This window comes from Schistocerca piceifrons, chromosome 7, assembly GCF_021461385.2.
Source record: "Schistocerca piceifrons isolate TAMUIC-IGC-003096 chromosome 7, iqSchPice1.1, whole genome shotgun sequence".
NCBI lineage: Eukaryota > Metazoa > Arthropoda > Insecta > Orthoptera > Acrididae > Schistocerca > Schistocerca piceifrons.
Window position 1 is genome coordinate 283534151 of NC_060144.1, and position 25015 is coordinate 283559165.

General features: G+C 45.9%; 1 protein-coding gene across 2 annotated transcripts in view; it reads right to left on the reverse strand.

Annotated features, from left to right (window-relative positions):
* The window catches only part of LOC124804755 (phosphatidylinositol 3-kinase catalytic subunit type 3), a 93740-nt gene that overhangs the window by 42759 nt on the left and 25966 nt on the right, over positions 1–25015 (reverse strand). For both annotated transcript variants that reach the window (XM_047265063.1, XM_047265062.1), the window contains exon 9: positions 13204–13331. In XM_047265063.1, the coding sequence (XP_047121019.1) occupies positions 13204–13331 (128 nt within the window). The remainder of the gene's footprint in view (positions 1–13203; positions 13332–25015) is intronic.

Genomic DNA, 25015 nt, shown 5'->3' on the forward strand with positions numbered 1-25015 from the left:
GAGTACTGTGGTTTAGAACCTTCATTAAAATTGCAAATCCCAGAAATTAACTGGGAGGGGGGACAACAATGCTCTCAGGTGAGCAGAGAATGGCATACCACTTCAGAGAATCGTGCTTTATAAAGAACCACGGCAGTCACATCAGTATTCAGGATATGAATGTTTCAGTTTAGTAACTGAAAATTCAATCAATCAAAATGTTTTTTCTCAGAAAGAAAAAAATAAACACTAAGAAAAACTAGGTAGTAAAATCTTCACTCAAGTGCTGTTTAAAAATTCTGGTTTGTGTTATTCTGTTTTATTGTATAGGTGTTTGATTTGTATGTGGTAAATGAAAAGTCTCTTCTGTGATATAAATTGTCACTGACTGAATCTGTATGTGTTCCTCTGTTCTAAGAGTATGAGCTTCACCAAAAATTTATGGAAAGATGTTCACTAATGGTTAGTACTGTATTAATATCCTTTTTTATTGAGTACTTAAGAATTAAATACTTATAAGCAAAAGTATTTTGTGGAATTGACACTTTAGGTATGTTCCTGAGTACCATACCTACATAAGCAAAAATAATTCCTAATACTTTCCTGCACATGTTTCTTACTATGAATTTCTTAAGCAATTTCAACAATTTGCCTCATGTCTGGGAAGTGATTATCAGAGAGGGTAACTATCTATACATGGTTCTGTAAGATTTGTTTATTTTTGTGGTAGAATTATTTTCCTTGAAACTTTGTGACAGGATAAAACTGCACACTGGACCAACTTACACTCAGATCCTTGCTTTTCACTGGCATTGCTTGTAACAATTTTTCAGCATGACACAAGACCTCCCACACAGCTTTTGATTGCTAATACCTACAAACACCTCTAAAGTAAATTTCCAAAGCATCCGTAACAAAGTTACTGAGTTCACTACCCTCCAGGAATACTGCCACACTCACATTATAATCAGAACCAAGAGCATGAAAATGTAGAAACCTTCATAAAATTTAACGAAGCATGGGGCACATACTGAGAAGACAAGGCACACATCACTGAGAGGGAGAGTTCATTACAACTGACAAAAATTGTATCTATGCAGGTCGAAATTGAGTCTGGATGCGAGTAACCAGCCCACCTGAATTCAAATTAATCATTGGATATTTTTACCAGCCTCCCAATTCTGCCATAAAGTTATAAAATCATTCAAAGAAAGTTCATTTTCAGTACACAGACCATGCTGATTAGTTGAAGACTAACCAACCTAGTACAGACAGACAGCTATGGATTCTCTTATGAAATAGAACACGTTTTTCAAAAACGTGCCTTTAGCAGGTAGTTGGGCAACACACAAACTGATTAGTTTCGTAGGTTGTTTCACTTTAAATTGCTTCAATAGCACTTTCTTAGATATTTTATGGAAGTAACTGCTTCCAGTGATTGTTCTCCATTCTTGTAATCACAAAATAAAGTGTCATCTTACTTATTCATGTTAGATTTATGATTAACATCAACTGTTTCAATCCCGGCACCATGCAACGATCCCCTGCAGGTCTTTCTGCATTTCACTACAATTTCCTACCATTGCAACTTCTCTGTATGCAACAGAGTCACCCGCAAAAACCCCAAAGTTACTATTATGTCTGAAGATCTCTCTCCATTGAGAATGACATGTGTTCTGTTTGACAGAAATCTTCAATCTGATCATACAGCTGGCCTTACATACCATAAGCACTTATTTTGTTCACTGAGTGGCTCTATGGAACTTTAACACCTTCTGGACATCAAGGAACACAGTATCAAGACATTACCTACAGCCTTCTGGGCCTCTTCGACAAACAGAACAAGCTAAGTTACATATGTTTGCTGTTTTTGAAAGCCCTGTTGATTCCTACAAGAGATTTAAGGTCTCTAGGAATGTCATAATATGCAAGCATAAAACATGTTGCAAAATTCTAAAACAGACCAACATTAGAGATATAGTACTGTGTATAAGTTCGACAACCTTTCTTGAAAATGGGAATGACCAGTGCTTTTTTTTTTTTTAATCATAAAGAGCCATAAAGAGCACTTCACTCTTCCTGAGACCTACTGTATACTGTTGATAGAAGATGGGCAAGCTCTTTCACATACTCTGTAGATTCGTACTGGAACTCTTATCACGTCCAGTGACATTTCTTTTGTTGAGCAATTTCAGTTGCTCTTCAATCCAATGGTCACTTATTTAAATACCTGTCATTTTGACATTCATGTGACAATTTAAGGGGTAACTAAAGTGCAATATTCCTCAATGAACAGTTTCAGAAAGACACTTAGTATTTCGGCCTTCTGTGCCATCCTCTGTTCTGATGCCATTATAATCTCAGTGTGGACAGATGGCTTCAATCCTTTTCCCGATTCAACATCAAATCAAAACTTCTATGATTTTCTGTCAGGTTGGTAGATAGAATTTTACTTTCTAATTCACTGAACATTTCATGCATGTTAATTTTGATGTAGTTCAGTTTTTGATTGTCTGTGAAGCTTTGGGAGTGTTTAAATTTGCTGTGAATTTTCTCAGCTTTCATAGCAGCTTTCTAACATGGCTGCTAAACCATGGCTGGTACTTCCCATCTCTCTCAACTTTGACCAGCACATACCAGCATAAAGCATATTTTAGAGTGCTCTTGAACTTTGTCCACTGATGCAACACTATCAGTGCTAGAGTTCAGTTTTCATGTTGACCACTCTGGTAATCTGAAACTTGTTTCTTCTTGTTTATGCTAAGCAAAAACATTCATTTATTTATATTCCTATTTACATCTGTATTCAGTGATGCTGTAATAAACTTATGGTCACTGATTATAGGTTCTACACTGAGCCAAAAAGTTTGAGCCTATTGGCGACCAGGAGATTTAATATTGCCTTCAGAAGTATGTTCTCCGATTACCTAGTCAAGGCAATGTTCAGATAAGGGATTTAGAACAATTTCACATGTCTCCCTATCTCTTCTACCTACCGTAATCAGGTCAGTGTCACTGTCTATAGCTATTAACTTGACATCATTACCTTATATAACATGACCAGGCACTATACATGAAATATTCTCTAAGAGTGTGTGTGTGTGCGCGCGCGCGCCCGCGCGCACACACACACACACACACACACACACACACACACAAATGTGGCATCAAATCCCTCCAACAACCAACCAAGGCCTCATTGCTTCTATGCCATGATGTGTCGCAGCTGTTATCCGTGCCAAAGATGGACATACTGGCTATTAGGCAGGTGGTCTTACTGTTCTGGCTGATCAGTGTGGTCTTTTCTTATGGCTATAATCACACCTCCACAACAGGCATTCAACAATTAAATTTAAGGACTCAGGAAGACTATACTTAACACAAAAGTCTGAAAGAAGGGCACATTCCACAAATATGTGAGATATCGTCAGTCTAGCTCCACAACCATATTGTGGGGGTGGGTCATTATGCAGGGAGAAACAATGGGCGAGATGGGTATGACCAATGCGTAAACAGCATAAAACAATGGACTCCTTCCAAGAGGAGCAGAAAGAAGAGTGCCAAACTGCAGTAGACTTCTTGATTGTGCGGAGTTTATTAGTATGAGCAGTAGCGCTCCAGATAGCATTCCACTTTTGGGCAAAGATTTGACGTAGCTCCGCATATTCACAGCTGGAATCATGAAAGTAAATGGGGTAAGCGTCTGCCTCCCTAGCCAAACGGTTAGCCAGTTCATTCCCTGGGATGCCCGCATGAGTCAGGACCCAGAGAAAGACAACTGAACAGGCAGCATGCTCAAGGGCAGAGAAAAGGTCATGGATAGCGTAGACAAAAGGGTGACATGCGTAGCATCGGTCGATAGCCTGCAGACTGCTCATGGAGTCTGAACAAATTAAAACCCTGTGGAGGGGGGGGTGGGCTGAGAAACAAAAAGGAGGGCCCTGTGAATGGCTAGAAGCTCTACTGTGAACACGCTACATGACCCCGGCAATAAATAAATGGTGTTCGAAGGCAGTAGGAGATGTGCATATCCCACCTTATCAATAGTCTTAGAACCATCAGTATAAAAGATGGTGGCACCCTAGAACTCTGCGAGGATGGCACAGACAAGATGCCGGAAAACCATAGGAGCGACAGAGACCTTAGGACCCTGGAATAGATCAGTCCTAACCTGTGGTCTAAGCACCATCCAAGGGGTGTTATGGGGGAGAAAGAGACAGGATGCAGTCCAGTGAGAGGAGATGGAGATCCTGACAGAGGGAAGTCAGACGTATGCCGACTGGCAATCCCACCTGTGGGCAGGTGTTACGAGGGATACATCCTTCATTGGCAAAGAGCACAGGGTACACAGGATGGTCAGGAATTGGCGAATAGTGATTGCCTAAGAAACAAGGAGTTGGCTCCATCTGATACGTAGAGGGGTAATCCCCACTTTTGTGAGGAGACTAGCAACAGGACTAGTGCGAAAGGCACCAATAGCCAGACGCACCCCACAATGATGGACAGGGTCAAGGGGTTTCAAAGAGGAAGGAGCTGCTGAGCCATAAACTTGAGTATCATAATCTAGTCTGGACAAGACCAGAGCACGCTAAAGATGGAGTAGAGTGGAACGGTCTGCACCCCAACATGTGTGGGCCAGGAGGCGGAGAGCATTAAGCTTCCGCATACACATAGTCTTTAGGTGGCGAATGTGGGGCAGCCATGTCAGCTCGTTATCAAAAATAAGGCACAAGAAATGGGACTGTGCTACAACATCGAGGAGCTGGTTGCCTATATGAAGTCCTGGATCGGGGTGTACAGTGGGTCGACAACAAAAATGCATAACCCACGTTTTGGAGGGAGAAAACAAAGCCATGGATCATGACCCATGCAGAGGCCCATCGGATGGCACTTTGGAGCTGGTCCTCAGCAGATGCTACTGAGTGGGAGCTGCACCAGATGCAAAAATCGTCAATGTACAATGGCCCAACAGATGTCACAACCCCATTGACGGCAATGAGGAAGAGTGTGACACTTAGCACAGAACCCTGTGGGATACCACTCTCCTGAATCTGAGGGGCGCTGAGTGAAGTGCCAACTTGAACCCGGAAGAGCTGGTGAGAAAAACTCGCGGATAAAAATCTGAAAGGGACCATGGAAGCCATAGTCATGGAGAGTAACTAAAATTTCATGGTGCCAAGCCATGTCATATGCCTTATATAGGTCAAAGAAGAGTGCAACAAGATGCCAGCAGTGAATAAAAGCCTGTCAGATGGCCGATTCCAATCGGAGTAAATGGTTAGTTGGAGACTGCCCCGTCCAGAAGCCACACTGATATGGAGACAAAAGGCTCCGAGACTCGCCAGCCTTTCGAGCAGTTTACAAAGTACATTCGTCAGGCTAATTGGGTGGTAGCTGTCTAGACACACTGGGCGTTTCCTGGGCTTAATGACATGAATAACTATACAGTCTTTCCATTGAGATAGAAAAGCACCCATGAGAGCCAAATGTGGTTGTAAATGCTGAGGAGCTGTTGCCTCTGGGGGACAGCCAAGTGTTGGATCATCTGGTTGTGGATGGAATCTGGGCCTGGGGCTGTCTCTCGTGGAGAGCCAAGAGCCTGCACCAATTCCCATTCAATGAAGGCTGCATTATAGGGCTCAACATGGATCACGATGAAACAAAGGTGGTCTCTTCAATCCTGAGTTTCTGCTAGAAAAAGGCAGCAGGTAGGAAGAGAATGATGATTCTGTCGCAAGGTGTGTCATGAGGTTTTCTGTGAGAACAATTGGATCAGAGCACAGAGTACCTTGGAAGTTCAGACCCTGGACAGTTTTCTGTCCCTGGCAGCCCAGAAGGCTACGGAGCTCGGACCAAACCTGTGCTGTAGAGGCATACATCCCCAGTGAGGAAACATAGCATTTTCGGCATTCCTTTTTACTCTGCTGAATAAGGTAACGAGCCTTAGCAAGGAGACACTTAAAAGTGAGAGGGTTGGTCTGTGAAGGGTGTCACTTAAATTGCTGCAGCGCCCGTCAGCGACCCTGGACAGCGACATCCTTGGTCCATCATGGTACCACTCAACATTGAGGGGGCGCTCTGGATAGGGGGACAGCAGTGCCAGCAGCATCAAGAATACTGACAGAGATGCCTTGCATAACTACATCAATGGATTCGACAGGAAGGTGCCAAATTCACAGCAGACATATATAAAGGCTAATTGGCCTGCGGAACACCCAATGGGGGGGCCTGTCTGCCTGGTGGCAGCAGGGGAACGATAGAATCACCAGAAAGTGGTCACTGTAACAAAGGTCATCATGGGATGACCAATGTAGGTTAGGGGAGGAGATCGTAAGATCATTAGCAGAGAAGATGCCATGAGCAGCACTGAATGGGGCAGGGGAACCATTATGAGGAGAGACAAATCGTGGTCCATGATACATTGGTCAATTAGGATACCCCTATCCGTTGAAGGGGCACTCCCCCCACAGTGGATGGTGGGCACTGAAGTTCCGAAGCAGGAGAAATGGGGGCAGGAGTTGCTGGATTAAGGTAGATAGTGCAATGTAAGGAAGTGGCCTACCTGGAGGGAGGTGGTTGTTGTTGTCTTCAGTCCTGAGACTGGTTTGATGCAGCTCTCCATGCTACTATATCCTGTGCAAGCTGCTTCATCTCCCAGTACTTACTGCAACCTACGTCCTTCTGAATCTGCTTAGTGTACTCATCTCTTGGTCTCCCTCTACGATTTTTACCCTCCATGCTGCCCTCCAATGACAAATTTGTGATCCCTCTGATGCCTCAGAACATGTCCTACCAATCTATCAATTCTTGTCAAGTTGTGCCACAAATTCCTCTTCTCCCCAATTCTATTTAATACCTCTTCATTAGTTATGTGATCTACCAAACTAATCTTCAGCATTCTTCTGTAGCACCACATTTTGAAAGATTCTATTCTCTTCTTGTCCAACTATTTATTGTCCATGTTTCACTTCCATACATGACTACACTCCCTACAAATACTTTCAGAAACAACTTCCTGACACTTAAATCTATACTCGATGTTAACAAATTTCTCTTCTTCAGAAACGCTTTCCTTGCCATTGCCAGTCTACATTTTATATCTTCTCTACTTTGGCCATCATCAGTTATTTTGCTCCCCAAATAACAAAACTCCTTTACTTCTTTAAGTGTCTCATTTTCTAATCTAATTCCCTCAGCATCACCCAACTTAATTCGTCTACATTCCATTATCCTCATTTTGATTTTGTTGATGTTCATCTTATATCCTCCTTTCAATACACTGTCCATTCCGTTCAACTGTTGTTCCAAGTCCTTTGTGTGTGTGACAGAATTACAATGTCATCGGCGAACCTCAAAGTTTTTATTTCTTCTCCGTGGATTTTAATACCTACTCCGAATTTTTCTTTTGTTTCCTTTACTGCTTGCTCAATATATAGATTGAATAACATCGGGGACAGGCTACAACCCTGTCTCACTCCCTTCCCAACCACTGCTTCCTTTTCATGCTCCTCGACTTTTATAACTGCCATCTGGTTTCTGTACAAATTGTAAATAGCCTTTCGTTCCCTGTATTTTACCCCTGCCACCTTTAGAATTTGAAAGAGAGTATTCCAGCCAACATTGTCAAAAGCTTTCTCTAAGTCTACAAATGCTAGAGATGTAGGTTTGCCTTTCCTTAATCTATTTTCTAGGGTAAGTCGTAAGGTTAGTATTGCCTCGCGTGTTCCAACATTTCTACGGAATCCAAACTGATCTTCCCTGAGGTCAGCTTCTACCAGTTTTTCCATTCGTCTGTAAAGAATTCACGTTAGTATTTTGCAGCTGTGACTTATTAAACTGATAGTTCGGTAATTTTCACATCTGTCAACACCTGCTTTCTTTGGGATTGGAATTATTATATTCTTCTTGAAGTCTGAGGGTATTTCACCTGTCTCATACATCTTGCTCACCAGATGGTAGAGTTTTGTCAGGACTGGCTCTCCCAAGGCTGTCAGTAGTTCCAATGGAATGTTGTCTACTCCGTGGGCCTTGTTTCGACTCAGGTCTTTCAGTGCTCTGTCAAACTCTTCGCGCAGTATCGTATCTCCCATTTCATCTTTATCAACATCCTCTTCCATTTCCATAATATTGTCCTCAAGTACATCGCCCTTGTATAGACTCTCTATATACTCCTTCCACCTTTCTGCTTTCCCTTCTTTGCTTAGAACTCTGTTTCCATCTGAGCTCTTGATATTCATACAAGTGGTTCTCTTTTCTCCAAAGGTCTCTAATTTTCCTGTAGCCAGTATCTATCTTACCCCTAGTGAGATAAGCCTCTACATCCTTACATCTGTCCTCTAGCCATCCCTGCTTAGCCATTTTGCACTTCCTCTGAATCTCATTTTTGAGACATTTGTATGGAGGGAGGTACACATTGCAAATGACGGATGCTGGAATCATTTGCACTCAAACCACTATTGCTTCCAAGTTGGTACGTAAGGGGATCAAGTCACTAATGACATCAGAGCAAACCAAAGTGCAGACCCCACTAGATGCTACCCCAGGGGCAGCACAGTGCTGACAGAATGCCTGATAACCACAAAATGTTGGAGAATGGTAATTGTGGAAATGTGTTTCTTGACGAATGAGACAGAACGCATAACAAGAGGAGACAAGACATTGCATTTCCAGTAGGTGACGATAGATCGTTTGAGAGTGTCCAAGGTAGACATGAAGAAGCCAAGGAGGAGGTTAGGTCACTCAGTCAGTAGTTGTCACTGACAAGGATGGGGTGACATCCATAAACAGTATGTCAGACTTGGGTTGTGAGGGGAGAGATGGCATCTATGGGGGGGGGGCACTGGGTCTTGGGATTTATGTTTTTTCTTCTTCTTGTTCTTCTCCCCCTCCCCCTCCTCCTCCCCCTCCTCCTCCCCCTCCTCCCCCCGAGGTGGACGAGGGCAGGGCACAGTCGGAAGAGAGTGAGAGACTTTGGGGTGCACAGATGGTGTGCTTTGTGGCTGAGCAGTGGTAACAGTCTTGTGGCCTGAGACGCGGGGGAGAGGGAGCAATATCACCAGCAGATGCCGAAGGAGGGCACCTGATGGGAGGTCATGGGAACTGCAGAGGATGGACAGTGGAGAGAGGTACAGGGCTGGGGTAAGGATTGGGAGGGGGGGGGGGGGGGAAGGAGGAGGAAAGGAAGTAACAGATGCAAAAGTTGAAGATAGTGAACTGGATGGAATGTCTCATACTTTTGGCAAGCCTCAGTATAAGACAGGTGATCCAGTGATTTGTATTCTAGGATCTTCTTTTCTCTCTTGTAAGCTGATCAATACGATGAGTGAGTGGAGTGGCAGTCAGCGCAACTGACACACACAGGTGGCGGAACGAAGGGGCTTCCCTCAGAGTGGATGGCCAGTCACCACACAAAGGGTCCACCATACAATGGGAAGACATATGCCCAAAATGCAAGCACCGCATAAGTGGAGGGATGTATGGTTTCACGTCACATCTGCAGCACATAACCTTGTCATTCTCTGGGAGGGTATCTGTCTCAGAAGCCAGAATGAAGTTGCCAGTACCAGTGAGGTTGTCTTTGCGACCCTTATGCATACATTGAACAAATGAAAAATTACTCCCTGGACCATATTCAAAGATTGGTGAGGAGCGATAGACACGGGGGCATTGCCAAGATGATCAGAGGTACAAAGAGTTGCAGATTGGGTGGCAGAAGAAGCTCTGATCAACAGGAAGCCCGACCGAATCTTCTTAAGAGACTCCACTTCACCAAACTTGTCCTCTATATTTTCCATGAAAAGCAATGGATTTGTGGTGGTGAATGTGTCCCCATCCATCCTAGTACAGATGAGGTAACAGGGAAAGGGTTTCATCCCAAGACGGTGAGCCTGGCCCTCCTTCCACTGAGTAGCCAGGGAAGGGTAAGTTGCCATGTCATACGAAGCAGCATTCAAGGATCCTTCACCAATCCAAGAGACAGCTGTTTGACAATGGCCAGAGTTTCGCAGCCTGATACACTTCATGCACCATGCATCCGCCCTGATACCACCCATTCCAACCAGGGGCTGTCCCCATGGGCACCACCCAGCCACAGCAAGAGCTGTCTGGCACAGTGGCTGTTGCTGGGAGTTCCGATGCTCCATGAAGATAAGCAACCTCTCCTTGGCATACATGGGGAGGGAACAGCTCAGGTATCAGTAGTGTGAGCCCTGTGTCGTCAGGGGGCTCAGCGATATGGGTACACAACAGCCCCATCACACAGACTGGCTACATGTGCTGGGGACCTAGCAGGGTGGAAGGGGGCTACAGTGGGGAAGGAAGGAAGGAAGTGGGGGGAAGGAAGGAAGGAAGTGGGGGGAAGGAAGCAAGGAAGGAAGGAAGTGGGGGGAAGGAAGCAAGGAAGGAAGGAAGTGGGGGGAAGGAAGCAAGGAAGGAAGGAAGTGGGGGGAAGGAAGCAAGGAAGGAAGTGGGGGGAAGGAAGCAAGGAAGGAAGTGGGGGGAAGGAAGGAAGGAAGGAAGTGGGGGGAAGGAAGCAAGGAAGGAAGTGGGGGGAAGGAAGCAAGGAAGGAAGTGGGGGGAAGGAAGGAAGAAAGGAAGTGGGGGGAAGGAAGGAAGGAAGGAAGGAAGTGGGGGGAAGGAAGGAAGGAAGGAAGGAAGTGGGGGGAAGGAAGGAAGGAAGGAAGGAAGTGGGGGGAAGGAAGGAAGGAAGGAAGGAAGTGGGGGGAAGGAAGGAAGGAAGGAAGTGGGGGGAAGGAAGGAAGGAAGGAAGTGGGGGGAAGGAAGGAAGGAAGGAAGTGGGGGGAAGGAAGGAAGGAAGGAAGTGGGGGGAAGGAAGGAAGGAAGGAAGTGGGGGGAAGGAAGGAAGCAAGGAAGGAAGGAAGGAAGGAAGGAAGGAAGTGGGGGGAAGGAAGGAAGGGGGGGACGGAAGGAAGCAAGGAAGGAAGGGGGGGACGGAAGGAAGCAAGGAAGGAAGGGGGGGGACGGAAGGAAGGGGGGAAGGAAGGGGGGAAGGAAGGAAGGAAGGGGGGGGGCGGAAGGGGGCGCGGAAGGGGGGGGAGGAAGGGGGAGGAGGAAGGGGGGGAGGAAAGGGGGGAGGAAAGGGGGGAGGAACGGGGGGGAGGAACAGGGGGGGGGGGAGGAACGGGGGGGGGAGGAACGGGGGGGGAAGGGACGGGGGGAGGAACGGGGGGGGGGAAGGAACGGGGGGGGGAAGGAACGGGGGGGGGGAAGGAACGGGGGGGGGAAGGAACGGGGGGGGGAAGGAACGGGGGGGGGGAAAGGAACGGGGGGGGAAAGGAACGGGGGGGGGGAAAGGAACGGGGGGGGGAAAGGAACGGGGGGGGAAAGGAACGGGGGGGGGGGGAAAGGAACGGGGGGGGGAAAGGAACGGGGGGGGGAAAGGAACGGGGGGGGGAAAGGAACGGGGGGGGGGAAAGGAACGGGGGGGGAAAGGAACGGGGGGGGGAAGGAACGGGGGGGGGAAGGAACGGGGGGGGAAGGAACGGGGGGGGGGAAGGAACGGGGGGGGGGAAGGAACGGGGGGGGGAAGGAACGGGGGGGGGAAGGAACGGGGGGGGGGAAGGAACGGGGGGGGGGAAGGAACGGGGGGGGAAGGAACGGGGGGGGAAGGAACGGGGGGGGAAGGAACGGGGGGGGAAGGAACGGGGGGGGAAGGAACGGGGGGGGAAGGAACGGGGGGGGGAAGGAACGGGGGGGGGGAAGGAACGGGGGGGGGGAAGGAACGGGGGGGGGAAGGAACGGGGGGGGGGAAGGAACGGGGGGGGGAAGGAACGGGGGGGGGAAGGAACGGGGGGGGGAAGGAACGGGGGGGGGAAGGAACGGGGGGGGGGAAGGAACGGGGGGGGGAAGGAACGGGGGGGGGAAGGAACGGGGGGGGGAAGGAACGGGGGGGGGAAGGAACGGGGGGGGGGAAGGAACGGGGGGGGGAAGGAACGGGGGGGGAAGGAACGGGGGGGGAAGGAACGGGGGGGGAAGGAACGGGGGGGGGAAGGAACGGGGGGGGAAGGAACGGGGGGGGGAAGGAACGGGGGGGGGAAGGAACGGGGGGGGAAGGAACGGGGGGGGGGAAGGAACGGGGGGGGAAGGAACGGGGGGGGAAGGAACGGGGGGGGAAGGAACGGGGGGGAAGAACGGGGGGGCAGGAAGGGGGGGGAAGGAAGGGGGGGGCAGGAAGGGGGGGAAGGAAGGGGGGAAGGAAGGGGGGAAGAGGAATCCACAACATAGATGCTAGGGAGGGAGTTCTTCCCCATATGGCTCACACTAAAAACAGGAAATTGTGAAGTGGAGGTCAAACCTCAAGTGGGGACCTAAACGCCAAAAAGGATGAAAGAACAGACAAAAGGAACAAAATTGCAACTAATACAGGAAACCAGGTGGATAGCCAGGTCTACATAAATCAGAACACCGAGAGAGGGGAAGGAGGTGGCAACAAGGATGGAGCGAAGATAGGGAGGAAGGGCAGGGGAAAGGAATTGCAGCCAGGGAAGGAAGAATTGGCTGCAGTAGTTTGGGGCCCCATGTGTGCCATGTACAAACTCACGAAAGAACCGTGAGCCTCTGGGTGGGGGACACCTCATTTGTGCCGACATGAATCAGGATTTGCAGCTGGATGCATCCTGTACACTCAATCACTGCAAGCACAGTCTCTTCCACATCTCTGGCATGACCCCCATGTTTAAGCTGTACTGGTGCAGAAGCAGAGTGGTGTACAGGGAATCTTCAACTGACTCTGCATGCAGAGGTATTTAATCAGTGCTTTTCTGTACACTGATCAATCCTTGCATAACATAAGAGTCAGTGAATAGTTTGGGGGTACTATTTTGGCTTTGTTCTACGAAGCCCCTCTTTTTAGGAGGGTGCTGAAATGCCTAACCATAGGCACCAGCATATATTAAAATGACCAACAACCAGTTTTTTCCAGTCGAGCTCAGCAATTCAGCGACACAAAAGTACAAATCTGCTGCTTAATAGAAACACACATAATGACTTCTAGAGATACATGACACTTCTGCAGTGAGCACACTGTCTGTAATATGTTTTACGGAGAGTTTGCAGTTGAGTGTTATTCTTACATTCTACATGACATTAACTTTGGATCAACCGTTTTACATAACACAATTAACATTTTTTCAATGGCATTGAAGGTTACGAGAGAGTATTTTATGCAACTTTAAATATTAGCCACGTGCTCAGAGCTATAATTACCGTGACAGTCTCTCTTGCTCCCTTTGTTCTTCCATTTCATTCTTCAACTGTGAATAGGTTTGAGTAATTCTGTCAAAGTTCTCGTACTTCAGTGCCTGAACTAACTGTAAAAGATACAACAGCAAATCCTGCAAAAAGAAACGAACACTAAAATTACCTTTTAATGCAAGTACCTTAAGGCAAATCAAACAACATGGCTGCTTAAAAGCATTTATACAACTGATAAACTACCTCATAAGATATTGTTCTCTTAATGACTTTTCGTATGTTTTCACACTATAGATAGTGCCGTCAGCTGTTGGAAAACAAGTCATCACATCTACACATTAAATGTGTTTCAAAGCATTTAGTTTATTTCTGTATAATTTATTTGTAACAAATAAAGAACACAAGAAACACTCTGCATGTTAAAAATTAGTTGCCTGGGGCTTTAACTTTAACCTTTACATTTGTGTGGACAATGTTAAATCAACTATGTAGGCACAACTGCTTTCATAACTTCAAACCTGCTAGTACCCATCCACTGCTTCCGTAGAATCACCGAAATTTTAGTGTGAAAATTCATTCTGGAAACAACCCTTAGGCTGCAGTTAAGTCATATCTTAAGAGTAACCTTTCTCATAAAAGTGATGGTCCAACGTGGAACTTGGGTGAGCGTTTGTGTGGCTGATAGAGTAACAATGGTACTGGCAGTTTGAAGTTATGACTATGAATGTAAGTTAAGGGTTTTTCCTGGGTAGATCAGTAAATGAGAGCATTGTCAGGCACATTTACAGCAAGAATATTCAGAAAGTATAGTCCGCCCATGAAGAAGTTACTCAGAAAACTCATTCAAGAGAGACTGTAGTATTACTTATCAGTTGGGCCCTGTATCAGAAAGGCCTAATCAAGCAAACAAAGGTCTACATCTACATCATATGCTGCACACAACATAACATTGTGTTGAGGAGAGTACTTCCACTCGCAAAAGTCATGTGGGAGGAATGACTATCTGTAAGCTTTAGTATTAGCTCTAATTTATCAAATGTTTTTGCTATGATCATTTCGCAAGATGTATGTGAGTGGAGGTAATATGTTGTCAGACTCTTCCCAGAAAGAGTCCTCTTGAAATTTCAATAGCAAACCTATCCATGAAGCACAATCCCTCTCTTAACATCTGCCACTGGAGTTCGTTGACAATCTCGGTAATGCTCTCGTGCAGACTAAATTATCTTGTAACAAAGTGTGCCACTCCTACTCTCTCTCTTATCAGCCTGTCTGGTAAGGATCCAAACATTGATGAACAGTACTCAGAAATCTTTAAGATTCTCCCTATGAAACAGTCTGGTATCTGCTTTTCTTACATTTTTTTATGTTGCCATCCACTCAAAGTCTTCCTGTACAGTTACTCATAGATATTTTAAGGTAGATACTGTTTCCAGCAGTTCTTCATAAATGGTGTAATTGTACACTACTGGATTTTGTTTCTATGCGTGCACAATATGCCACATTTATTTATGTTCAGGTCAACTGCTGCCAAAGTATGCTCAATTTATCAGTCCTCTGCAGGTTATTCTGCAAATTTATCCCATCTTCTAGTGTTGTTACCTTCTTATAGACAACTGCGTCACCTGTGAACAGTCTTTAAGAGCTTCTGACACTTTCTACTTGATCTTTTATATATTGTAAACAGTAACTGTTTTGTCGCACTTCCTTGGGGTACTCTGGAAATTACCTTTACATCTATTGATTTTGTTCCATTCAGAGCAATGTTTACCTGCAACGAAGTCTTTAATCAAGTCGCAAATCTGGACCAGACCAAAACCTATTTGGATTTTTACTCATATCAGTTGACAAAATTTTACTTTCAAAATTACTGAATGCTTCTCTCATTGATCTCCTTAAGCTCATTTTCAGTTCAATCAGCCCCTCATTCAGCTTTTGTTTGTCAGCTAGGTTTTGACTTCTCTTTAATCTCTGATGAAGCTTTCTTTGTTTAAGGAGCAGTTTTCTAACAGCTATTATGCCATGGTGGGTCTTTTCCATCCCTTAACACTTTGCTCGGAACATAAGGCACAATGAGCAACGCTTTTGAATTTTTTTTCTTTTATGTTCCACATATTTGCCCTCATAAGTGAATATTTGACACTGACTACTCAGCTACTCTGAAATTTGTATGCTGTCACTTGTGCTAATCAGAGACACATTGTGCCTCATGGTGCAATTCACTAAATTCAGAATGCGTTCAGACCAATGAGTGTCAACAGATATATTTCTTCCTCTCACAAACATTTCATATAAAGGCCATGAAAATAAAATTAGTGTGGTTTCAGCTCTCTCAGACTGCAGATATGTGTACATTCCATCCTAGATTTTCCATTGTTTGAAAATAAAATTAGGTAGATTTAAGCTCACAAAGAAGGCTACCAACAATCTTTCTTCCTGCAGGCCTTTCATGAATGGAATAAAGGAGGGAAATGACAGTGGTACATAAAATGCTATCTGCTACACACCATCAGCTGACTTGCAGAGTGTGGATGTAGATGTACAGGGAGCCTATCTGGACAACAGACAGAACTTCACCAACTGCGACATAGTTACGTATACAAACAATGACCTAATACTGTCAAATGTTTTTTATTCCAGTTTTTGATCACAATATCAATTCTTTAGACGATGACCAGTTTCAGTCCGTAATAACCATCCTCAGATCTACAATATACAAATATATACACCTGAGCAGTGTCTCTTTCGACGTAATATAGCAATACATACCACAATATACTTTCATACAACAAGGCGCACATAACAAAACTGCATTGGTAATGCATTGGTACTGCATTTGGCAGAAACCGGCCACACTGTAGGCAATATTGAGAGTTGTATGGGAACTCTACACAGGGCAGAGAAGGGTCATGTGCTTGACTTGTTGGAAGAGTTGGAAATTTACAAAGCCAAAAAGCACAAGCCCACTAGAGTACCCAATGGACAAAGCAATTTTGTGCTCAATGCCTACTTTGGTTTATTTGATAACATATTACGATACCCAAATAATGCCTCGCATATTTATACCTAGCTTCACCTGATGATTTATGTCAAGAACAGTAGGCATTTGCCTTACCTCCATACATTAGTCGCTCTAAGCCTGAAACTGATTATGTCCTACCTATTCATAGAATGTATAGCCAGACTATATAATTTTATTTATCTGATTAATGGAAAATCTCATATAAAGATGTGAAACAAATACTAACAAAGAGATAGAGGGGCTGGCCAATACTTACCTCAGCTCAGTACAGCTGATAGATGACACAAAACAGAACAGAAAATTTACATCCTAGGAATGTTCTGTACTGAGCTGAGGTAAGTACTGGCCAGCCCCTTTACCTCTTTGTTAGTATTAATTTTATTTATTGACAATTAATATGTTGCTTAAACGTTTTCCGTGGCAGACATAACACGATGTATGTAAAGCCCTCTAGTGGTTAAGTTCTTACAATCGGTGCGCGTCTACATAACATCCTGGCAGCCAACCTAACAGAGGGCACTGATGACTGATCTGTCTTTCAGCTGTCATATAGACATTTACCTTCCATAGGCAATTTATAGGATGCTACAGGCAATGTATTATGTATATTAATTATTGACCATAAATTCACCATAAAAAGGATCATATAATTCCTCTTAATAATTTTATGTGGGTAATTGTATTCGTCTTTTAATGTCTCACAATTGGTTTCTATGATAGTTATCAATTTTAAAGGTCTGCTATATGTATTTTACATAATGTGTTTTTATCAGATTATGTTCTTTGCATAAATGATGACTTCATCTAAGCCCACAGAAGCAACATCTAGGGAGGATTTAGGGAAACATATTTCTGGTAGCTACTGTTACTTCAGTAGCCAATTCTACATCTTATTTTAGATCTATATTACGATGCTGTGCTGATTATATTTATATGTTTTGACAATGCCATTATGGCCTTATCACTTTAGGACATTGTGTGAAAAAGGTACGTTTTACTGTATTTTATCTGTACATTTCCCTGGTTGTATGAAAGTATATTGTGATATGTACTGCTACATTATGTCTAAAGACACACTGCTCACTAGGTGTAAATATTTGTATATTGTAGATCTGAGGATGGTCATTACGGACTGAAACTGGTCAACATCTAAAGAATTGATATTGTGATCAAAGACTGGAATAAAAAACATTTGACAGGCAGAACTAATTGCTCTCTAAGGAGACTAACATTCTTAACAGAGTTCATGAAATCTTACTTTCCTGCCCCATCTCTGAACTCTCTGATGCCAATTCGTTTGACTATACAACTGGCAGTCAAAGTAATGCACAATAATTATGGATTCAATGCATTGCACCAAATCAAATTAATCCTGCTCTGATAATCTCTGAACAGAACTGAATGACATGTTGAAATGGAAGTATGTTGTCTTCCTTCTTGTATTGATCTATATGTTCCTCCCATTAGTACTGAGTGTAATATTTAGGCCTTATTTCTTTGCATGTTGCCACACGATAGCTGATGTTGAAGGAACTATGTCATTTGACTTAAGCTGGCTATTTTAAGGTTTTGTCATTAAAATCGGCTACTTGACATGATACAGTTGTCATTGAGAATAGAATGGTAACAAATCTGTTTCACAGACTGTAAAATTCCTGTTTCCAGTTCTTTTCTCAGGACAGAAAAAGATATTGTCTCAAGTCCCTTCTTGGCAACTATGAATTCAATACGACATGTCTGTGCTCTTTTATTCTACATTTACATCGATACTCTGCAAATCACATTTAAGTGCCTGGCAGAAGGTTCATCGAACCACCTTCACAATTCTCCGTTATTCCAATCTTGTATAGCACATGGAAAGAATGAAAACCTGTATTTTTCTGTACGAGCTCATATTTCCCTTATTTTATCTTTGTGATCGTTCCTCTCTATGTAGGTCAGTGTCAACAAAATATTTTCGCATTCAGAGGACAAAGTTGGTGATTGGAATTCTGTGAGAAGATTCCATTGCAACAAAAAATGTCTTTCTTTTAATGATTTCCAGCCCAAATCCTGTATCATTTCTGTGACACTCTCTCCCATATTTCGCGATAATAAAAACATGATGTCTTTCTTTGAACTTTTTCGATGTACTTTATCAGTCCTATCTGGTAAGGATCCCACACTGTGCAGCAGTATTCTAAAAGAGGACAGACAAGTGTAGGGTAGGCAGTCTCCTTAGTAGGTCTGTTACATTTTCTAAGTGTCCTGCCAATAAAACGCAGTCTTTGGTTAGACTTCCCCACAACATTTTCTATGTGTTCCTTCCAATTGAAGTTGTTTGTAATTGTAATACCTAGGTATTTATTAGAATTTACGGCTTTTAGATTAGGCTGATTTATCGTGTACCCGAAGTTTAACGAGCTCCTATTAGCACTCACGTTATTCAGGGTCAACTGCAACTTTTCACACCATTCAGATATCTTTTCTAAATCATTTTGCAGTTTGTTTTGATCTTCTGATGACTTTATTAGTCGATAAACAACAGCGTCAGCTGCAAACAACTGAAGACGGCTGCTAGGATTGCCTCCAAAATCGTTTATATAGATAAGGAACAACAAAGGGCCTATAACACTACCTCAGGGAACACCAGAAATCTATTCGATGACTTTCCATCAATTACTACGAACTGTGACCTCTCTGGCAGGAAATCACAAATCCAGTCACATAACAGACGATTCCATGAGCACGCAATTTCACTACGAGCCGCTTGTGTGGTACAGTGTCAAAAGCCTTCCAGAAATCCAGAAATACGGAATCGATCTGAAATCCCTTGTCAATAGCACTCAACACTTCATGTGAATAAAGAGCTAGTTGTGCTTCACAGGAACGATGTTTTCTAAACCTTTTTTTTTTTAGGGTGCAAAACTTCTATGGTCATTAGCGCCCGGTCCGTGACTTAGGAAACAGTAAAAAACCGAAATTGAAAACCAGCAGCAATGGGAATGAAAGTCATAAAATTGGAGAAACTAAAAGCAGAAGGAAGGCTTAAAAATCCACTACAGAAAGGGGTTGGTTGTCCCCAAAAAAAGCTTCAAATGACTGACGTCATTTCACTGGCACTAATAAACTTGAGAACGCGGTCGGCTAAGCGCGTACCATCTGCTAAAATCGACGATATATCAGGCGATAGCTGTAGATGGGAGCGTAATGGATTAAAATAGGGGCACTCAATTAAAAGGTGTCTTACCGTCCACAGCTGAGAGCAGTGGGGACAGAGTGGGGGAGGATCGCCGCTTAAAAGATGTCGATGGCTAAAAAGACAGTGCCCTATCCGGAGTCTAGTTAAAATTACCTCCTCCCGACGACGCGTTCAGGAGGAAGAGGTCCAAGCACAACGAAGAGCTTTCATGTCCCGCAATTTATTATGGGAAGTGTCGACCAATGCGTGTGCCATAAAGGAACAACATGTTGACATAGAACGCTCCATAGATCGGCGAAGGGAATCGATTGAATAGCTGGCCGAGGAAGAGAGACTGCAGCCTTGGCTGCAATATCGGCCACCTCATTTCCACAGATACCAACGTGTCCCGGGAGCCAGAGGAATGCCATCGAGACACCCCCCAGGTGGAGCAAGCGCAGACAGTCCTGAATCCGGTGGACCAGAGGGTGCACAGGATACAGAGCGTGGAGACTGAGGAGAGAGCTGAGAGAATCTGAGCAGATAACGTACTGTATCCGCTGATGGCGGCGGATGTAGTGGACAGCCTGGAGAACAGCGTAAAGCTCCGCAGTATAAACCGAACACTGGTCGGGAAGCCGAAAGTGATTTGGGGTGTCGCCAACAATATAGGCACTCCCTCCCTATACCTAACGATGTTTTCGAGCCGTCGGTGTAAATAAATGTGGCGTCCGTCATTTGTGCACATAGAGCAGCAAATGCCTGACGATAAACAAGTGAAGGGGTACCATCCTTGGGAAATCGACAAAGGTCACGGAGCAGGCAGATCCGGGGACGGAGCCAAGGCGGTGCTGTACCCCAAGTTGTCAAGAAGGTTTTAGGAAAGTGGAAGGAAAGAGAATGGAGCAGTTGACGGAAGCGGACTCCCGGTGGTAGTAGGGAGGAGGGGCGGCCTGCATACCCTACATCAAAGGAGGCGTCGAAAAAAAGGTCATGGGCTGGATTGGCAGGCATGGAAGACAGATGGCTAGCATAACGACTCAGAAGGACTGCTCGCCGGTTGGACAGCGGAGGTTCAGCAGTCTCAGCATAAAGGCTTTCCACAGGGCTGGTGTAAAAAGCTCCAGACACTAAATGTAATCCACAGTGGTGGATAGAGTCGAGACGCCGAAGAATAGACGGCCGAGCAGAGGAGTAGACCATGCTTCCATAGTCCAATTTCGAGCACACTAAGGCGCGATAGAGGCAGAGAAGGACCACTCGGTCCACTCCCCAGGAGGTACCATTCAGGACGCGGAGGGTGTTAAGTGATCGCAGACAGCGAGCCGAAAGATAGGAAACATGGGAGGACCAGCACAGTTTTCTGTCAAACATAAGACCCAAGAATTTAGTGACATTTGAAAACGGAAGGTTGACAGGACCTAGATGTAAGGAGTGCGGAAGAAACTCCTTACGTTGCCAAAAATTAACACAAACGGTCTTACTGGGAGAAAAACGGAAGCCAGTTTCGATGCTCCAAGAGTGGAGGCGATCGAGACATCCTTGAAGACGTCGTTCAAGAAGGCTGGTCCGTTGAGAGCTGTAGTAGATCGCAAAATCATCCACAAAGAGGGAGCCCGAGACATCAGGAAGGAGACAATCCATAATTGGATTGATGGCAATGGCAAACAGTACAACACTCAGCACGGAGCCCTGGGGTACCCCGTTTTCTTGGGAGAAAGTATGGGAGAGAGTAGTGTTCACCCGCACCCTAAATGTGTGCTCTGCCATAAATTCGCGAAGAAAAAGGGGCAGCCGACCTCGAAAGCCCCAAGAGAACAGTGTGCGGAGGATGCCTGTCTTCCAACAGGTATCGTATGCTCTCTCCAGATCAAAAAATATTGCTACTGTTTGGCGTTTCCGGAGAAAATTGTTCATGATATAAGTGGAGAGAGCAACATAATGGTCAACTGCAGAACGATGCTTTCAGAATCCTCATTGGGCAGGTGTTAAAAGACTTCGGGATTCCAGCCACCACGCTAAATGGTAATTCACCATACGCTCCAAAACCTTACAGACACTACTCGTGAGAGAAATGGGGCGATAGCTAGAGGGGAGATGTTTGTCCTTTCCAGGTTTCAGAACAGCTTCCCGCCATCGTCTGGGAAAAGTACTGTCGGTCCAAATTCGATTATAAAGGCAAAGGAGGTAACGCAGACTAAGGGTTGATAAATGCAGCAACATTTGGACGTGGATACCATCCGGTCCTGGGGCGGAGAAGCGAGAAGAAGAGAGTGCATGTTGGAGTTCCCGCAAGGAGAAAACAGTTTTGTAGCTTTCGCGATTTTGAGAGGAGAAAGCAAGAGGTCGCACTTCCGCTGCACGTTTCTACGGGAGAAACGCTGGCGGGTAATTTGAAGAGCTCGAAATCTCAGCAAAGTGCTGACCCAACAAGTGTCATGCGCGACAGTGAGCCCAGAGACCGGGGAGAAACTAGGCGCGCCTGAGAACCGTCGAAGCCGACTCCAAACTTCCGTGGAGGGAGTGAAGGTGTTAAATGAGCTAATAAAGAATTTCCAGCTTGCCTTCTTGCTATCGCGGATGACACGACGGCATCGCGCTCGGAACTGCTTATAGCAGATACAGTTGGCCAAAGTAGGATGGTGGCGGAAAACGCGGAGAGCACGTCGCCACTCACGTAATGCATCACGGCATGCCTCGTTCCACCAAGGAACTGGGGCGCGCCGGGGCAATTTGGAGGTGCGTGGTATTGAATGTTCTGCAGCTGTAAGAATAACGTCGGTAATATGTGTGACCTCATCGTCGACGCTGGGAAAGTGACGGTCATCGAATGTCCCTAGAGACGAAAAAAGTGTCCAATCGGCTTGGGCAAACTTCCAGCGTCGCGGGCGCATGTAGGGCAGTTGAGGCTGCAGTCTAAGGACACATGGAAAGTGGTCACTCGAGTGTGTATCATCAAGGGCGAACCATTCGAAGTGCCGAGCTAGCGGAACAGTACCGACCGCAAGGTCCAAATGAGATAAATTTGTCGTGGAGGCAGACAAAAATGCAGGGACCCCAGTGTTGAGGCAAACTAGATCTGCTTGGTGGAAGACGCCTAGCAATAGTGAGCCTCGTGGACAAGGATGTGGAGATCCCCAAAGTGGGTGGTGGGCATTGAAGTCCCCAACCAGCAAATATGGGGGTGGAAGCTGACCAAGAAGATGAAGGAGATCAGCTCGTGCCATTGGTGTGGATGATGGAATGTATACAGTACAAAGAGAGAACGTGTATCCGGAAAGGGAAAGACGGACGGCGACAGCTTGGAAGGAAATGTTTAAATGGATTGGGTGATAATGGAGAGTTTCATGGAGAAGAATCATGAGTCCTCCATGTGCTGGAGTGCCTTCAACAGAGGGGAGATCATATCGGACGGACTGAAAATGAGGGAGAACAAAGCGGTCATGGGGATGCAGCTTTGTTTCCTGAAGACAGAAGATGACCGGCGAGTAGGATCGTAAGAGGATCGACAATTCATCCCGAATGGCTCGAATACCGCGGATATTCCAGTGGATAATGGACATAGGGTGAACAGAAAATGGAGGAATGTGACCAAGGTCGCTGTCAACTGAACGACTGCTCTGAGCTTGCGACCGACAGCATGGAATGGCATTCAGCCGAAGGCAGAAGATCCTGATCCATAGGTTGGTCAGGAGCAGCTCCTGCCACCAGCGATCGGCCGGTTGATCGGCCGCCAGCAGTGCGCCTCGGCGACACAGAAGACGGCCGAGGGCGATTTCCGCCAGGTGGTGCTGTAGATGGGACACGCCTTGGCGGAGAAGGAGAGGAACTGGGTTTCTTTGTGGCCTTCTTGGAAGTATGATGTTTAGAGGAAGGAGGAACCGATGGTTGGGAAGTTGCCGTACGTAAAAACTCTTCACGAGTATGCTCTTTTTTCGAAGTCTTGGTGTCTGACTTTTGGGCTTGAGATTTAGCAGAACTCGACGAAGGGTAAGCCAGAGAGTGGGCAGGCGAAAGTGGTGAGGTGAACGGGCGATCTTTGCACTGGCCGATCTGACGACCGTGGCACTAAAGGTGAGGTCGCAAGTCTGCGTGGCCGCCTCCTTTGTTGGCTGAGGAGAAGCAAGGACAGTGCTGTATTTTCCTTTCTGAGGCATCGTGGGCTGTCGACTGGCGAATAATTTTCGAGCAGCAAAGGTCGACACCTTTTTCTTTACTCTAATTTCCTGGATGAGCTTTTCGTCCTTAAAAATGGGACAATCTCGAGAGGAAGCAGCGTGGTCACCCATACAGTTGATGCAGCGAGGGGATGGAGGTGGACAAGCACCCTCATGGGCATCTTTGCCACACGTAACACATTTGGCCGGATTGGAACAGGACTGGCTGGTGTGATTGAACAGCTGACACTGATAGCAACGCTTAGGGTTTGGGACGTAAGGGTGAACGGAAATTATTTCATAGCCTGCTTTGATTTTCGATGGGAGTTGAACTTTGTCAAATGTCAAGAAGACAGTGCGGGTTGGAATGATGTTCGTGTCAACCCTTTTCATAACCCTATGAACAGCCGTTACGCCCTGGTCAGACAGGTAGTGCTGAATTTCTTCATCAGACAATCCATCGAGGGAGCGTGTATAAACGACTCCACGCGAGGAATTTAAAGTACGGTGCGGTTCCACCCGGACAGGGAAGGTGTGTAGTAGTGAGTTACGCAGCAATTTTTGTGCCTGGAGGGCACTGACTGTTTCTAACAACAGGGTGCCATTCCATAATCTGGAACAAGACTTTACAGGACCTGCAATTGCGTCGACACCTTTCTGAATAAAGAAAGGGTTGACCGTGGAGAAGTCGTGACCTTCGTCAGACCAAGAAACAACAAGGAACTGTGGCAACGATGGAAGAACTGACTGTGGCTGAGACTCTGTGAACTTACGTTTGTGAGCAGACATAGTGGAAGGTGAGGAAACCATTGCGGAAGAATCCCCCATGATTACCGGCGTCTCCGATGGTGCGCTCCCCCCTTGTGGGGGCCCTCCCTGAGGGCACTCCCACCTTAGGTGATTGTTCACACCTCAGGTCACACCTCCCGACAAACGGACGGAGGGACCAATCGGCACTTTCGGAAGGTATCAGCTCGGGTAATCACCCCTCCCTGGGCCTGGCCGTTACCAGGGGGTACGTACGTGTCCTACCTGTCTACCCGGGGTGGGGAATTACGCGTTACCCCGTCACCGGCTAAGCATGGAAGTGCGTGGGTCGGCCTTCAGACACGCACAGGGAGGAAAAAAGAGAAAGGGAAAGGAAAGAAGAGGGGTCTCAAACGCTGCAGCAGAGAAAAGGGCAAAGAGAAGAGGGAAGGAAAAGAGAAGGACAGAGGAAGGACGAAGACTTGCAAGTGTAGAAAGCAAGGAATTTGTAGCAGTTTCGAGCGTCCGTCTCCGGACGTAGGCACAAACCATACTCCCAGAGGGGGAGAAAGGGAAGGAAAGAGCCAGAGATGGGGGGGGGGGGGGGGGGGGGCGAAGATGGGGGATGGGGAAGGGGAAGGTATGCAGCCCGGAAAAGAAGGAAGGCCACATTAGCTCGGGGTCCTGTGCTCGCTACGCACGTATTCACAAAAGAGTTGTGGATCCCCTGGGGGGTTCTAA